General features: G+C 46.7%; 2 protein-coding genes across 6 annotated transcripts in view; one reads left to right on the top strand and one right to left on the bottom strand.

The window, feature by feature from the left end:
- Positions 1 to 8,821, top strand: part of DUSP16 (dual specificity phosphatase 16) — a 58,255-nt gene extending 49,434 nt beyond the window's left edge. For all 5 annotated transcript variants that reach the window (XM_063153969.1, XM_063153966.1, XM_063153968.1 and 2 more), the window contains 3 exons: positions 530 to 689; positions 1,374 to 1,497; positions 5,217 to 8,821. In XM_063153969.1, coding sequence (XP_063010039.1) covers positions 530 to 689; positions 1,374 to 1,497; positions 5,217 to 6,333 — 1,401 coding nt within the window. In that variant the 3' untranslated portion in view covers positions 6,334 to 8,821. The remainder of the gene's footprint in view (positions 1 to 529; positions 690 to 1,373; positions 1,498 to 5,216) is intronic.
- A 2,668-nt stretch (positions 8,822 to 11,489) lies between these two features.
- The window catches only part of BORCS5 (BLOC-1 related complex subunit 5), a 60,272-nt gene continuing 55,647 nt past the window's right edge, over positions 11,490 to 16,114 (bottom strand). The window contains exon 4 of the mRNA XM_063153970.1: positions 11,490 to 14,862. Within this exon, the coding sequence (XP_063010040.1) occupies positions 14,632 to 14,862 (231 nt within the window). The 3' untranslated portion in view covers positions 11,490 to 14,631. The remainder of the gene's footprint in view (positions 14,863 to 16,114) is intronic.

Genomic DNA, 16,114 nt, shown 5'->3' with positions numbered 1-16,114 from the left:
CCTTGAGGTTTTGAGAGAGTTTTGCACATTCCCTTAGAAACAAGAAACTCCTGGACTTGAGAGGTGACTGCAGGAGGCATCATTTCATTTCCTATTTCCCACCAAAATCTGTGATGGGGCAATTTCAGTCCCAGATATGTGATCTGGAAAACACATATTCAGGTCAGCAAACTGCATGTGGGAAGTGTTTGTTGTCAGTTTGCATGCTAAGAATTTAAACCAAAGTAGCAAAAAGTTCATTCTCTTGGAAGTGATGCTTCAGAGTAGCAGAAGGTATTCTACCATTACTTCTGTTCTTTGTTAACTTCATTTTTATGGGATTTGCAGGCCATATGTTACTTGGACACACTGGATGTCTCATTAGAGGTTGTTAGAAGAATTCAAAGCTGAGGAGTTCTCTTTTTCCTAGAAGAATGTCCCTTACACAGCTTGAGCAATTCCAACACAAATTTCAGTTTGGTCTTTAGCTTTGTAATGTGCCAAAGGTACCATTTGACTTTTCTAGGCTTAATCTTCCTTTCTTTCCTAGGAGCTGATGCAGCAGAACGACATTGGCTACGTCCTGAATGCCAGCAATACTTGTCCAAAGCCTGATTTTATTCCAGAATCTCATTTCCTCAGAGTGCCTGTGAATGACAGCTTTTGTGAGAAAATTTTGCCTTGGTTGGATAAATCAGTGGATTTTATAGGTGAGTAGAAAATTTTAATTCTCTGTCTCAAATAGTGTTTGGGTTTCTCTGTGTGTCTGCTCTGCTGTTTTGGCTGGAGAAGCCCAGAGCTCTTTCTGGGGAGTGTGAAAATGCCCTCAGGATCTGTGGACATGATCAGCATCACTCCATAAGCACAGGAGCAAAAAGTGGGGAGATTGTGCCACTGCATGTTGCTGCTTTACAGAACAAAGACACTTCAGAGCTGCTGTCAGGCAGCCTCTCAGATGCCTGATGTATGTCTGCAGAGAGTGGGTCAGAAATTTGGACATACAACTTCTGCCTTTACCTTTGGGAAGTGCACTAGCCATGTCTGAACTGGCCAGATTGTTCCATCATGAATGCTGGCTTTTTACTTGCATATAAAATTAGAAACAATCACCTTTCCCAGACATCTAAATAGGGCTGTTTATGTGCACATTAAAATGAGCTATGCTGTGACTGCAGGATATTTCCTGTGTGTAGTCATGCTTTTTCGATACTCAATGCTACTACACAGTGCTAGAGGAAATAAGTGAGTTTTGTTTCAAGCTTCCATGAGATTTGCAATTAGCAGTTCAATTGGAAGCTTTGAATAATTTTCAGTAACACTGCTTTCTTTAAAAACTTTTCATCCTGGTATGATGCTGCTGAGTTTGACAGTTGCCAATTTCTTTTGCCATGTAGAAAAAGCAAAAGCATCCAATGGCCATGTGTTGGTGCACTGTTTAGCTGGGATATCTCGCTCTGCCACAATTGCCATTGCATACATCATGAAAAGAATGGATATGTCCTTGGATGAAGCTTACAGGTAGGGACAAATCTTCCTTTCCTACTAACTCTTGTGCCTGTTGCCTTGTTTTTAGGGTGGATGATAAAAGGTTCTATGACCAAGGGTAGAAGGAGACATTTTACCTGGTAGTTCACTGGCCACATTTGTTTTAAGCATAGGTTTCCTCCAGAAACAAATTAATGGTATTGAATAGATATCACACAGCAAATATTAATTGCCCACTGCAGAATGATCTTTGATCCAAGCAGGCAAATACATGGAATGTAAACTGCCTATTCAAGGTATGTGTCTCGTCCTGCTTCTGGCCAGGACAGGGCTAATTTCTGCAGTAGCCAGGAGAGGCATGGCCAGTACCTGGAGGTTATTCTGTGCCACCTCCTGTCACTGCTGGGAGCAGGGGAAGGGTCCCTTCTGAGGCAGGGTCAGGTACTCTGAGGCTCCCACACGGTGTGAATCATTTGCCTTCTTTCTCACCCCTCTGCCATTACTATGGTGCTGTTACTGTTCATTGTCTAATCCCACCACTGCTTCCAGTAAATTGTTCTTATCTCAGCCCATGTGCCTCCAGCTCTCCTCTCCATCCTGGTGCACAGGAGCAGTGCATGGTCTGGGAGTGTTTTGGTGGGAGTGTCATTGCTGACCCACAGCTGTTGTGTACAAACACACATGTGTGTAATAGCATCCTGTGAGCCACAGGGACAGCAGAGTGGTCAGGGATGAAGAGAGAACTGAGGGGATTTGGTATTTAGAGCCACACTTGGGACAAATGCTGGGCTGGATCTGTCTCCTGCAGTTTGGTAGTGCTCACAAAGAGCTGCCTGAAAGTGAAATGCCCAGGAATGGAGAAAGCTTCTTTGTTGCTCTCGAAGTCAGTCAAAAACTGTGTGGGAAAGCATTTTGAAGTATCGCTTCATTTGGCATTTGGTAGTGTTTGTGGAGACCCCCTTCCCTTTCCTCCTTTACAGATACCATTTTATATCTACTTGGATTGTGAACACTTTCCTACCCACCAGGTAGGAAAGTGTTACTTCTTACTTTTTTTACTTTAACCAACTGCTTTGTTGTGTTGTACAGAAAATGATGATTTGCTTTTTGATGGCTCCCTGGCACAGCTAGGGCATCACTGTAAGGAGTTATGCAGAACCAGTTTGAGTAACTGCCCTGGAGCAGGGGCAGAGGAGCCCCTTTGGAATCACCTGAGTGTGATTCCAAACCACCATCCCTAAAACAGGGATATGAGGAGAGAGAGATGAGCACTGGGTGTTGCCATGTGGAGCGTGATTTCCACTGAAACTTTTAAGCTGTTGAATGTTGAAAAAACTGCATGTAAGAGGTGCCTGAGCTGCACCTCTCTCCTGCTGTGTTGGGACACTTCCCACATTTCCTTACTGGAGCCTGCTGGTGGCTTGGTGTTGTGCAGGAATTCCAACAGGGAACAGGTTTGGTTAAGAAGTTAAAGCTTAGTTTTTCAGGTACAGATAACAACATGAATTACAGTCAGTGTGGACAGATACTGTGCAAGGTGTGAGCTCAGTGAAAAACCTGCCTGGTCTCAGGCTGTAGTGGCTGAGGGCAGAGCTGTAGAGAACCAAACACTGCTAAAATGCACACACCTCAAGGAACTGCTTCTGGGAGCTTCGAAATTCCTCCAGGAAATCTCTGCATTAAATTCTAATTTGTATCTTAATCAAAAGCATGAACAGAGTGTGATGGATTAATCCCACTAAGTCTTCTTCTCTTAGCAGTGAGCAACTGCTGTGAAATTTAGATTATATTCTGTCATATTTCCTTTGATATGGCTCAGGGAGAATCATCTGCAGAACATTTTACTCATTGGTTTGGGATCTCTTGTTGGCCAAGCTTAAAAGAAAAATACTTTTCTTTGAATTAGTGGAAGTCATTAGATAAAATGTTTGTCTGACATTATTACAAAGATAAAAAGGTGATACTATTACATTAAGCCAAAGTCAAAGAAATAAACTTTTAAAATCTTTTGTATAATGGACTATTTAACAGAAATAAACATAAGAATTTAAAATTATACATGTTTTCCAATTGGAAAAAATAATGCATATTTTGAGATGAAAAAGCTTGAAAATCTGTAAAACTTGTCAGGGGATCCAGCATGCTTTCTCTACTATTTTCATTTTTTAAAATTCTAGGTTTAAATCTGGGACTGCCCAGTATTTTGGATAAAGAGGACAAAGTGGAAAGAACAGGGTTGGGGAGGCTACCAGGCCACAGGCAAGAAAGACCTTCCTTTAATAACTAACCCAAGTACAACAGTTTTGACTGGGAAAAAATGAACAAAAACTATGAATTCTTGGGAAAATTGCTAAAAACTTTCACATCAAATGCTAAGAGGACAAACTACAGAGTTTCTCCTGAGAAGACTCACTAGATTTCTCCATTTGCCAGTGTTACACTTCTGGGTGGAAGTTTCCACTATCAGCTCATGCAATCTGATATTCCAGGTCATAGTGTCAGCTTGACTACTCCTAGGATTGTTTGTTCAAATAGTAATAAAAAATGCAAGTTTTGACTTTGTTCATGTGCTAGCATGTACTGACATACCCAAGTACACCTTTCCATTTTCCTCACTCTGCTTTTAATGACTGCACACTCATCTTCTGTACACTTCCTCAGACAGGTTTCATTTTTAATAGTATTTAATTTTCCCAGTGGCACATTATATGTGTGTTTGTACTAGATTTAGTTCTTCAAGGCTTCTTTCCTTGTTAATTCTCTTGTCATCTGGTTAAGCATAGTTCCAGGAATGTTTCTTAAAAAAAAAAAAAAAACAAAACCAAAACTGGAGGAGGAGGGATTTGGGCACCTCTGTTGTGCAGCCTGTTAAAAGCAAAGTCCTTATTTATCTGCATTGCAAATCAGACAGGTAGGACAGGAGAGATGTGAAAAATGAAACTACAGAGATGTGAAAAATGTGTATTTTATGATTGGCTTTTTGCAAATATTAAAATTAATATTATATGTGTTGTGCTAGAAAGTAATGCTGTATTAATTCTCTTAAGTAGTGTGTTAAACATAGTTTTAGGTTATAAAAATGTTAAAATAGAAACTATGCTATGTAGGACACTTTTTTTAAAGAAAGGACTTGCAGCGAGATAGCAGCCACAGGACACCTGAGTATTTCAGAGAAAAATAATTTATTGCCCTCTTTTCAGAAGAAATGAACTTCTTCCCGCCTCGAAGGCGCTGTCAGGATTCAGAGGAAGTTGTTGATGACCAGACAATCCTGTGTTTGAATGGAATTTATGCATCATGTATGAGCTGTATGAATATGCAACAGGCTGTTGTTTTTAAGGGTTAATCCTTTGTTCAGGGGTGTCCTTTTTCAGGCTTGTGCTGACCAGAAAAAGGTACCTGGACATCTGCAACTCTTTGTCTCTATTGTCTCATATTGTCCTAATTCAATTTGTCCAAATTGTTATTACTCTAATTGTATCACTATTTTTATAACCATTTTATTACTATTAACTTTCAGAATTTTAAAAACAAGTGATTTGGTGTTTTTCACAGAGACGATTTAGAGCATGCAGCAAGCATCATTTTGCTTTAAACTGCCTTTTTTAAACTCCATCCTCAAGTCACTTATGCTTGACTGAACCCTAGTCCAAGTCAAGAATAAGCTGTAGACACTCACAACATTGAGTGCAGGGTTATCTGAGCAACAGGTTCTTGAATTAATTTTCTCTTTGTTTGTCCCCTCTTACCAGATTTGTGAAAGAAAAGAGGCCAACCATTTCTCCCAACTTCAACTTCCTGGGCCAGCTTTTGGACTTCGAGAAGAAGCTCAAGAACCAGAGCGGCCAGCCGGGCCCCATCAGCAGCAAGCTGAAGCTGCTGCACTTGGAGAAGAGCAGCGAGCAGGTGCTGGAGGGCGGCCAGAGCAGCCTCTGCCTCTCGGCCGCCTCGGAGCTGCTGGAGCCCAAGCCCACGGACACCCGCGGGCACCCGGCGCCGCTGGAGGACGGCCCGCTGGTGCAGGGCATCAACGGGCTGCACGTCTCCCTGGACAAGGTGGAGGACAGCAACCGCCTGAAGCGCTCCTTCTCCTTGGATATCAAATCCGTGTCCTACTCGGCGAGCAGCAGCTGCGTCACCGCATCGGTGCAGGGCTTCGCCTCCTCCGAGGACACGCTGGAGTACTACAAACACGCGGCTGCCCTGGAGGGGAGCGGCAAGCTGTGCCAGTTCTCCCCGGTGCAGGAGGTGGCGGAGCAGAGCCCCGAGAGCAGCCCCGACCAGGAGGAGGCGGCGCGGCCGCAGGAGGCCCCGGGCCCGTGGCCGCTGGACAGCGCGGCCTCCCGGCCCCACGCGGGCCGGCCCCTGCTGTACCCCCTGCACCGCAGCGGCAGCGTGGAGGACACCTACAGAACGAACTTCGTGTTCGGCCTCTCCACCAGCCAGCAGCACCTGGCCAAGTCCGCCGCGGGGCTGGGCCTCAAGGGCTGGCACTCGGACATCCTGGCCCCGCAGCCCTCGTCCCTCACCAACAGCTGGTATTTCGCCGCCGAGTCCTCCTCGCATTTCTACTCGGCCTCGGCGGTGTTCGGGGGCGGCGGCGCCTTCCCCGCCTACAGCTGCAGCCAGCTGCCCTCGGGCTGCGAGCAGCCCAGCGCCGTGCGCCGCCGGGCCCGCCAGGCCGACCGCGGCGACTCCCGGCGCAGCTGGCACGAGGAGAGCTCCTTCGAGAAGCAGTTCAAGCGCAGGAGCTGCCAGATGGAGTTCGGGGAGAGCATCCTGGCGGACAACAGGTCCAGAGAGGAACTGGGCAAAGTGGGCAGTCAGTCCAGCTTTTCAGGCAGCATGGAAATCATTGAAGTGTCCTGAGGGGCGGAGGCTCCTGTGACTGTGGCAGAGCTGCTCCCCCGGCGTGTGAGAGGTCCCTGTAAATCTGAAACTTTGGGTAAAAAGGTGCGGGGAGGGAAGAACCGGAGGCTTTGCTGGGAGCCAGGGAAAGGGTGGTACTGCACAGAGACCAAGGTTGCTGCTGGGCTTTTCTCCTCTCCGGGAGAAGGGCAGAACATTTCACAGACCTTTCCCTGGCAGAGGAAGCAATTCTGTGCAATGGATTGCCTATCCTTTCAGTGGCTTTTAACAAGGAAGCTCTCCTGGTATCAAACCCTTTCTCTGCTCCCACTAAACCACGCTCCTACCTGTCAGAACTAGTTGTGTTCTTCCCTCCCCGTGCCCCACGTCCTCACCAGTGCACCTTAGCCCTGACACTGAGCCAACCTCTGGAGGGAGACCTTTTTCCTAAAAGAAAAGGAGACTGGGAGCGATTCCAAAGGCCATAGGGACCGGTTACAGCAAGGCTGGTCTGAACACACCGTTCAGACAAATGTAAATACTGGTGTAACTATTGTTCTAATGAATAGGCTTTAGGTGATTCGCTAGAGAGCTGCTTCAGAGAAAAAAAAAACCCCAGTACCTCAAAAATACATAAAATAAACTAGGGCTTAATGGCTGCCACATGCTGGTAATGAGTTCATAAACAATGTGAACAAGTAATGACTGGCCACGTTTAATTTTTTTTTTTTTAAAGCTGTCCACGCACAAGTGTTTCAGTTGGCTCAGCAGCAATTAATCTTAAAAGATGAATGAACCATACTTAGGACTGTTCCCCCCAGTCTTTTGATAAAGTATTTGTATTTTTGATACTAAACTGGCTTCTGGGAGAGGGGTAGCTGCTTTGGCTTCTAAGCTATAGAAAAGTGGTTGGTATTTTGAGCTAAATGCAAGAGAAGTGGCTGGTACGAGTGGCCACAACACACTTTTCTTGCCCATTAACAATTCAGTTGCTGAAAAACAATTCAAAAGTTTGGGGTTTTTTTTAAGGTAAAAATGAGCTGTGGTGGGTTTTGTCCTTAACTGAGCAGTTCCAGGGTGGAACTGCAGATGTCAAGGCTCTGCCACATCCTCCCCCTCTGCACCCAGGGCAGACACCTCCATCTCGAGGATGGAGGTTTCACATGAGACGAGGCACAGCCCTTCTCATGTTTTTAACAGTGACCCAGCTGCTTCCCTTCTCACCTTGGCTGCTGCTCACCTTGGGCTCCTTGTGCACATTGCCATGAGGTTTATGGTCAGTTCAGCGAGGGATGGTACCGAGTCACTGTGTAAAGCTGCATCCTTCTTGCCCCCAGGGCCTTCCCAGCACCCTCAGAACACCTTGAGGAGAGGCTGTATTCTTTTGTCCCATTTCAGTGCAGGCAGCTGAAAACTGTAGTAACAAATAATTAACCCTGGCCAACAGCTTTAAAAAAAAAATTGTCAGCAGCAAACTGAAGCCCTAATTCAAGTCAGCAGCTTGGGCTATGTTTGGGGTTTTTTTACTGTAAGTTTAGCTAGTTTGTGACTCAAATCTCAGGTTTTACTATATTGAAAAGTGGAGAAGATTTTTGTCATTGTTTTGTTTTGTGGCTAGGATGTGACTTTAATTTCCTACAATGGACTGTTGAAAATAGCACTGAAAGCTACAGCATTGATTAACTTGATCCTAAAAAGTGCAAAAGGCACAGAGAGAGGAGGCGCCAGGAGTCCCTGAGCCCAGAGGACTCTGCTCAGCTCTTTGTGCTGTGTGTGCAAGAGGCTGGGCAAGGGAGAGGCTCACAGCAGCCTGGCCACTGTGTCAGGTGCTGGCTGCTCACTGAACGTGCTGCCACTTGTCTCTGTTTACATCTGCAGTGGAAGTGATGACATCACAGCTATTTTCAGCTGTGTGAGTGTTTGCCTGTGTTAACAGCTGAGCAGGGCTCAGGAAAAGCGGGTGGCTTTGATTTAAACCAGTTAATGGGAGTGAACACCTATCAATCCCTAGGGACAGAAACTGATTCTTCCTCCTCTGTGCTTCCTCAGACATGTGTGTGCTCCCCTTCTTTGTGTGTTTGGGGTTGGTTTGGTTGATTGCCTTTTGAAGAACTGAAATCTGGTCTGGTGGCTCCTCGTGATTCCCAGTGTGTTCTGGATGAATCCAAGGTGAAGGGCAGGTTCCCATGGGAGGAAACCTTAACCCCATGTCCTGCACAGGGTGGTGCCCTGGCTCATATCTGAACTAGAGTCCTGTCCCTGAACAATACTGGAAATGGTTTGCAGAAGGCTGAAAAGCAAAGTGGAGGATGTGAGAGGGAAAAATGTGTACATATTCACAATGAATATAATGTATGGCATTTGGTGTGTGGCATACCTGGCATGTTTGGTGTATGGCAAGCTGGTGAAATGGTTCAGAGAGATGTGAGTTTCTCATCTTGTTGTGTCATGAGCATTACATGTATGTTATGATGAAATAAAATCAGAAATGGTACCTGTTTATACAGAAGGCTGGGAAAGGAGTTGTGGAGTGTTTTACCTGCAGCAGGACCAGGAGAGCAGGAGCCTTGTCCTTTATGGGACACCCCCTTCCCTGCAGGTGTGGTCATCAATGACAGGAGCAGCTTTAGAGCACTTCTCACAGGCAGTAGTGATTTTACAGCACCAGTAACCATTTAGAGCTCTTACCTGTCCCTGATTATCCCCCTTCTTCTGCTCCACTGATGAGCAGCAGTGGCACTTGTGTGCATTAACACCCCCACTGTCTAATCCAGATGTGAGTAAGCTGTTCCTCAGGCAGCTGGGGTGGTCTTGGTGCAGCAACTATTTCAAATTGTTGAAGCTACCCAGAATGAACCCCATTCAAATTGTTGAAGCTACCCAGAATGAACCCCATGCTTTTTTCTTGCCTCCCTCCCATACTACTTATTTGAAGAATAATTTAATTACTCGTTTAAATACTTGTTTTGACTGATGTTGTCAGTCTTGAAAAATTCAGAGCAAGTTCTGCTCAGTGAGATTGGAGCACACCTCTCACTGCTGCTCACACAAATATAGCACGGATTAGAATTAAAGGAGGCTACCACAGTTGTATCCTTATAGGAGAAAGCTGTGAGTTTATGTAACAGCAGCTTCTAACAGGGTGCAGTAACAAAGCCTTTTCTTTTGAGAATTTCAAAGCACAGTCCCAGAAAGGGAAATGCAAAATCTTCAGCCTCTCTAAAAGAAACCAAACCAACAAGGAACAACCTGTGTGAGTTTCTGTGCTTATTTTCTACAAATAAGATCTAGCAGCTCCTACAAGAACCATGCAAATCAAATGGCATCATCAGCTGCTGAGCCTACACTAAAAGGTTGATATGACAATCCTCTAAGATTTAGCTGTTCACCCCACTCTGAAGCCCACTTCTGATTGCAGTAGCTCTGTTCCCTCAAATTCTGTTTTTTGAAGCATTCACTTCAGCTTTCAGCACTCCTCCTGCCTGCTTTGCATCCCTGGCCCTGCCAGCAGCCAGCTCTGGGAAGAGCCAGTCTAACTCCACCTCCAGTAAAGACCCAAGGGGCAACTGCAATCTGCCTCATGCATGTCACCAACACCTCATTTTCATTTCCCTGCCTGGCATTACTGGGAAGAGGTCCCCAAGGTCACCAGGCTCCTGATGTAACCATCACAATGACATTCCCAGAATGAAGTGAACTGAAAACAGCAAACCTCCTCCCAGCAGGGATTATGTTTGGAGAGGATAAGAGAGTAGAAATGTGGTAATCAGGTGCTCAATATGCTGTGATTCACAGCACAAGCTGTACTGACTTCTACCAGAAAGTGGGGGCATGAAAAGCCCAGAACAAGGAGAACAGCACTAGGGTAAGACTGTTACTTTTTAAATCCAAAATCACTGTGATTCAACCAAATGTACCTAGCCAGACATCTAACTTAGGCAGCCATACACCTAGTCTGCATTTGTTATTAATCTCTGATAGAAGTAGTTATTCTTGCAATTTTAGACAGCATTACATACACAATAACACACTTATACACACAAACCCACAACTGAGAATTCAGATAGAAGTGTTCCTAATCCATCAGCTTTGCCTGGCAACAGCACTTGCCCCTTTGAATGCTGCCTGCAAAGAACTTCTTGGCCCTCAGGTCCAAATGGTTGCTCTGAGGCAAACTGAAGTGTTTCTGCAGTAAAGCCTTGAGCTCGTTCTGCACTTCCAAGAATATTAATAAGACTCACCATAAATAGAAAAGGAAAGGGAGCTATTTCTTGCCTTCTGCAACACCCACCCCTCTGGGAAGGGGCTGCTTTCCTGGCATGGAAAACGCTGCCAAACACTTCTGGAGAGTTGTCTTGCTGCAAGGGATTGCTCACTTTGAGGAGTGGATTTCAGCTGCCATCTCCAGGGATCCTCATCATGCTCCACTACTGTACAAAGCCAAAGTGTGACACTACAGGCAGCAATGGGGCTGGGCCATCAGGCCATTAAAAAAAAAAAAACAAAAGCAAAAACAAAACACCAGCAAAATGAAGAGAAACCCTGTAAATCTGCCTCTCTATTCAATATCACCTGTGCAGATGAGAGTTCATGACCATTCTGCTCTCCCAATGCCAAGTGCCAAGCATCACTGCTCACATCTATTCAAACTGGACATCACTGCCAACCAGAACTGGGACAGCATGGGAGGGAACAAACCAACCAGCATTCATTTTCATTCGGGGATATGCTTCCTTTCAATCCCATGGCAGAGGCAGCCCCAGGGCAGCTGAAATCAGCCACCTCCATGTCACAGAGTGGGTGCAAAGTAAAGCTGAGATCAGCCTGCACTGCCCAGACACCACGGTGGGAATGAAGAATGAGCAATAAGGCAACTGGAGAAACAACACACTTGGAAAAGAGCCACACCAGAAGTTTTAATGCTGGAGCTGTGGAACATGGAGCATGTAGGAAGCTGAACAGGGTAACCACCCATAAACCATGGAGTGCTCAGCCACAAGGCTGGCAATCAAAATACCCCCTGGCACTTGGGAACAGGAGGGAAGTTACAGCAGCACCTGGGAAACTACTGGCACACAGTCTGAGAGAGGGGCTGGCTCATGAAACCAATGGGCCAGTGAAAATGTGTATTTCTACTGTGTAAAAGCTTGACAGAGGGGAAAACACACTCTAAAATATTTAAGGATCTTTAAATATATTTAATTTAAAATACATATATTAAAGAAAGCAACAACAAAAACTCTTTTCTCTCCCCTTCAGCAGAACTTCACAGGAATTGCCCTGCAGGTAGGCTGGCACTTTAGCACTCTGTCAATGCATACAGTGACAAAAACAACGGAAACAACAAAGCAAACCTGCTCTGCATGGGCAGCACAGTGACCAGTGTGAGACACAAGGAGCACCAGCAGCAGCACAACCAGGGAGTTGCAACAGCAGAGTCAGGGAAGGGCCAGAGCAGCTCAGGGCAGAGGAGAACTCCAGTGACTTGTCCTGCTCCTCAGCTTTTCACAAGATCAGGTATCAAGAAGCTTAGCCTGTACCCAGAGCACACACCAGCAGAAAGCAGAAAAGGGCAGCAGTGTCTGGTTTCAGAGGAGCACACCAGATTATTCACTGTTCACAGCACTAAATTTGTGACAGAAGTAACAGCTGGTACATTCACCAGAGATACCTGAGGCCTCCTCCAAGAGCATTTGGCTTGGAAAAGGAAATTCACAGGCAGAAAGGTGATTCCAGTCACCTCTCCAAGCTCCTGCTAAACAGTGTGGGAGGGGAGCCTCAGTCTTACCCGGAGCATCACTTGCATCTGAGCTGAAGCTGAAAGCAGCATGTGGAGCAAAGCCAACAGGGAGCAGCCAAGCAACAAACAGCAGCTCAAGAAAATGTGGCAGGACACATCTCCCCCTCAGCAAGAGGGCCAAAGACTTATAGTTCCTGAAGGCAATGACAATATTTTAAATAAAACTGTAAACCATCATTCAAGGGCATTTACAGGGTGCATGCTTCTTATAGTACCCATACTATAAGACTATCACCTGTGGAATGAAGGTGGTGACATGTGAACATTGGAAAAGGTTGGCCTTCACATTTCAGCTCTAATTTCTTTCTAGTTCAGTTATTACACCTTCCACAACCTGCCCTTGCTGTTCCAGAAGCTCAGTGTGCGAGGCCCAGCAGCACAGCCACAAGTTTCAAGAGCACTGTTCCTAGGAACAAAGGTTTTCTCCCATTCCCATCCCAGTGCCTTGGTGTTTTCTGGCAAATGAGGAAGGAACTGATTTGCAGTGCAGCCTTCAGCTGGGAATACTATTGCTTTGCCCTCATTAGCACTGCAGGGAGCAGTGCTTTGATCTGATACTTCATGGCCTGAGGCCAAATGTCCACCAGCCTCAGAGAAGTCTTACAGGAGAGAGCATCTGCCTTGACATCCAGAATCAGGACCTTCCCACTGGCACAGGCTTCCAGCACACCAGGGTGTGGGACACTCCTGATCCCGTCTGGCAGACAGCTGAATGTCGCACATTTTAAACATCCAGACAGCATCATCTGGACAAAGGGGACAAAAATGGCTGCAGCCACTATTTAAAGCAGCTCAATATTTTTGTGTCTCATGGTGGGAGGCAGACACACATTCCATGATGGACAACGAGGACCCACAAGGACATGGCCATGACAAGCAGCTTTTCCTGAGTTAAGTCTCATGTAAGCTTTTAACAATCCAAGTGTAAAACATGGCAGGAAGCTTGAACAAGGATGGAATTCTAATGTTTTATCCTGGGCAACACACAGCATATGCCTATGTACATGAAACTGTGTAAAACCCTCTGGGGTGGGAGCAGCAGGCAAGAAAACCTGCTGTCTTTGCTAAAAATCCTCCTGCTGAGTTCCCTGCCCTCCCTGAAGCAGTCAGTCCCACTTCCCAGGGCATCATTCCAAGGGGCTGCACCTCTACAGGACTCTGCATCTAGACAGTGTTCAGCAGGCCCTGGGATCCAGCCACCACCATGGTTCAGATGCACATCTAAGCTGGCTGCAGTCTGCATGACAAAAATTCACACTACATGATCTCTGGGAATGCAACAAGAGAACAGCCTGTTGCTTCTTGCCAGCAGACAGTAATTATTACAGTCAAAAACCTACTGCACTCTTACTTCCAAATGCTCAGAGACAACCTTTTGCCTAATAAATGCTCTTAAGAACTAAGAAATATTGAAGCAAGTTGCCTTTGGCAAGTTCCCCTACCTCGTACTGTCCTGGAAGGTGGGTTGTCCCTGACTGTCCTCACTGCTGGAACTGCACTCCTGCCACGCAATAACCCTTGGGGTTCATGGGCTCTCCAGCCTTGCCTCGCCTGGCAGGAGATAAGAACATCCCATTGCCTTGGGAGCAGGAGGCTGAGGAGGGCCCCATGGCTCCAGTTGTTCAGCACTGTGCCACCACCAGCTCCAAGCACAAGGGCAGCTAAACCAACAAAGAGCCAAAGGACTTCTTGTGTCTCTCCCCTCCACCTTCATGCACTTGAAGAAGCAGCTGCAACCCACTGGTAAAAAAGCACCATGATAACTTGAGTGTCCCAATAAAAAAAGACACCTTGTGTGCAACTTTGAGATGCAAAGTGACCAGGCTGTACCAGTGCCTGTCAGAGGGACACGAAATGCCATCATCTGGGGAATGGGGACATTGCCAGGGCAAGGGGGAGAGGAACACTAAGGTCTGCTATACATTAACAGGCAAACATATCTAGAACAGTTACTCCTTTACAGCCTCATAAATTAGTGAGCCCACAGGAACAGGAGCCTCAAGGACATGCCAAAACCCTGCAGTGCAAACCACATTAATTATGATAATGGCCAGATTTTAGTAAGCCAGTTCCTGGCTCTCACACTTTCATAAAACATACATATTTCCAAGGCCAGGGGATCTTCCAGCCATCTAATTGTCTAAACCCCAATGGCACAAAAAACATGTTAGAGGGTTCATCACACCCTATATCCCTTTGAATTTTTTTAGTAAAAAAATTAAATCAGATAAAAGGAAATTCCTCCTCTGTAAACCTCGACTAGTCACAGCAATGAAACAAATGTGTCTGCACAGGCGGTGTAGCGGCAGAGGAGACAGGAGGGCAAGAGGAGGGAGCTGAGAGCGGTAAATCCTCTCCTCCTGGAGCTCCCGCATTCCTGGCTGTGCGGCTCGGGCAGCGCCGCCGCTCTCCCTGCGCTGCCCGGCACAGAGCCCGCGGCAGCGCCGCCCGCTCCCGATGCGCCGGCCGGGAGCGCCTCCACGGAGCCAGGAAGGTGAGGAGGGGGCGCTGCCGCAGCGCTACGACCGCAGCTCCCGCTCGGCTTTCATGGAGAAGGGCTCCAGGCGCTCCCCCTCCGGCAGGAGGCTGTTGAGCCTCTCCATCAGCGGCACCGTCTGGTCGATGCCCATCTGGATCCGCCGCAGGATGGCCGACATCTCGTTGACCTTCTGGATCTGCTCCGCGTACTTGGCGTACTTCTTCTGGCGCTCCTGCATGAGGCTGTACAGAGTCTCCACAGACAGGTCCATCTGGGGAAAAACAAGGAGCACAGCAAGGCTCATGAGGCCAACTGTTGTCACAGAGCTTTCAGCACACTGCCCTTCCCAAAAGCAACCACCTTGGAGGCTCCACTGACAGGAGGAAACAGGTACAGAGGAGCTCCTTGGAAGGTACATAACCAATCTGTCATGGAATGGGATGATTCATAGTTGTCTACCAGGGAAGACATATGATGACCTCAGCTCTCCACCCAAATACCTAAATATCTACATTCTTCATTTGCAGGACTGAAAACCAACAAGTGCTGCTGAGGTTTTCCCAGTAAACCAACAAACACATCCTCCAAGTTATCCAAACCCAGGGGACCCGTGGCCTCTGCCTACACCTGAACTATATTTTACTGGAGATCCTTCACCTGCAAGCATTAAGCTCTACCACAGTTGCCAGTGCTAATTTTTCTCAGTTTATACAGGTTACTCTGCAACTAAGCCACAGCTGTTATTGCCATCATCTGGAAAACTCCTGCCTTGAAAGAACCACAATGGATTGCTAGTGTCCCTAATTTCCCTGAAACCCAAAAATAAGAGTGTTATAAGTGACCCCAGGAGAGACATTAAGTAAATTAGCCATGCAATTAAACACAGTCAGTACCCAAACATGGCTCAAGCATGATGACAATGACAGGAACTGCAGTGCTGTTCCTGCCATTGAGAGTGAAGGCAGCCTTTATAATTCACAGCCCATTCTTCTGTCCAGCCAGACCTGCAATCTCCAGGCAGGATTCAGCCAGTACCTTACACACAAGCCCAGTGAGGTGGTTTAAGTTGTAAACCATGCTAAGATATCCTTTACATACCCTAAGATATGCACCACATGTTCCAAGAGCTCAGTAACAGGGCTGTTCCAAGCCCTCAATGCACACTCCAAGCTCAGTTACTTTGGCTCACTGCAGCTGTGCTTAACAACCCCAGTGACTCCAGTGTCACTTCCAGCTAGGATGTCTTTGTGGAAAGCAGCTCCCTGGCTTGGCACTCAGTACAAGCCCACAGTGGCAGGAGAGGACACACACTGAGCAGTTTTAGCCCACTGCCACCACTATTTTCCCAAACCTTTCCCATCTAATTGCTCCCAGAGGAAGGAGGTCACTGCTCACGATGAAGCAGCCTCAGGGAACCAATGCTGAGAACTCCTGGTCTACCAAGGCACATAGGTTCAAACAACATCCCTCTCCTGAACTGTGTGACAGAGTCAACCCACGTGGTAGAGGACAGTGACTGTACC

This window comes from Melospiza melodia, chromosome 4 (assembly GCF_035770615.1).
Source record: "Melospiza melodia melodia isolate bMelMel2 chromosome 4, bMelMel2.pri, whole genome shotgun sequence".
NCBI classification, from domain to species: Eukaryota; Metazoa; Chordata; class Aves; order Passeriformes; family Passerellidae; genus Melospiza; species Melospiza melodia.
Note: the sequence above shows the minus strand (reverse complement) of the source record. Positions and strands in the feature narration are given on the sequence as shown.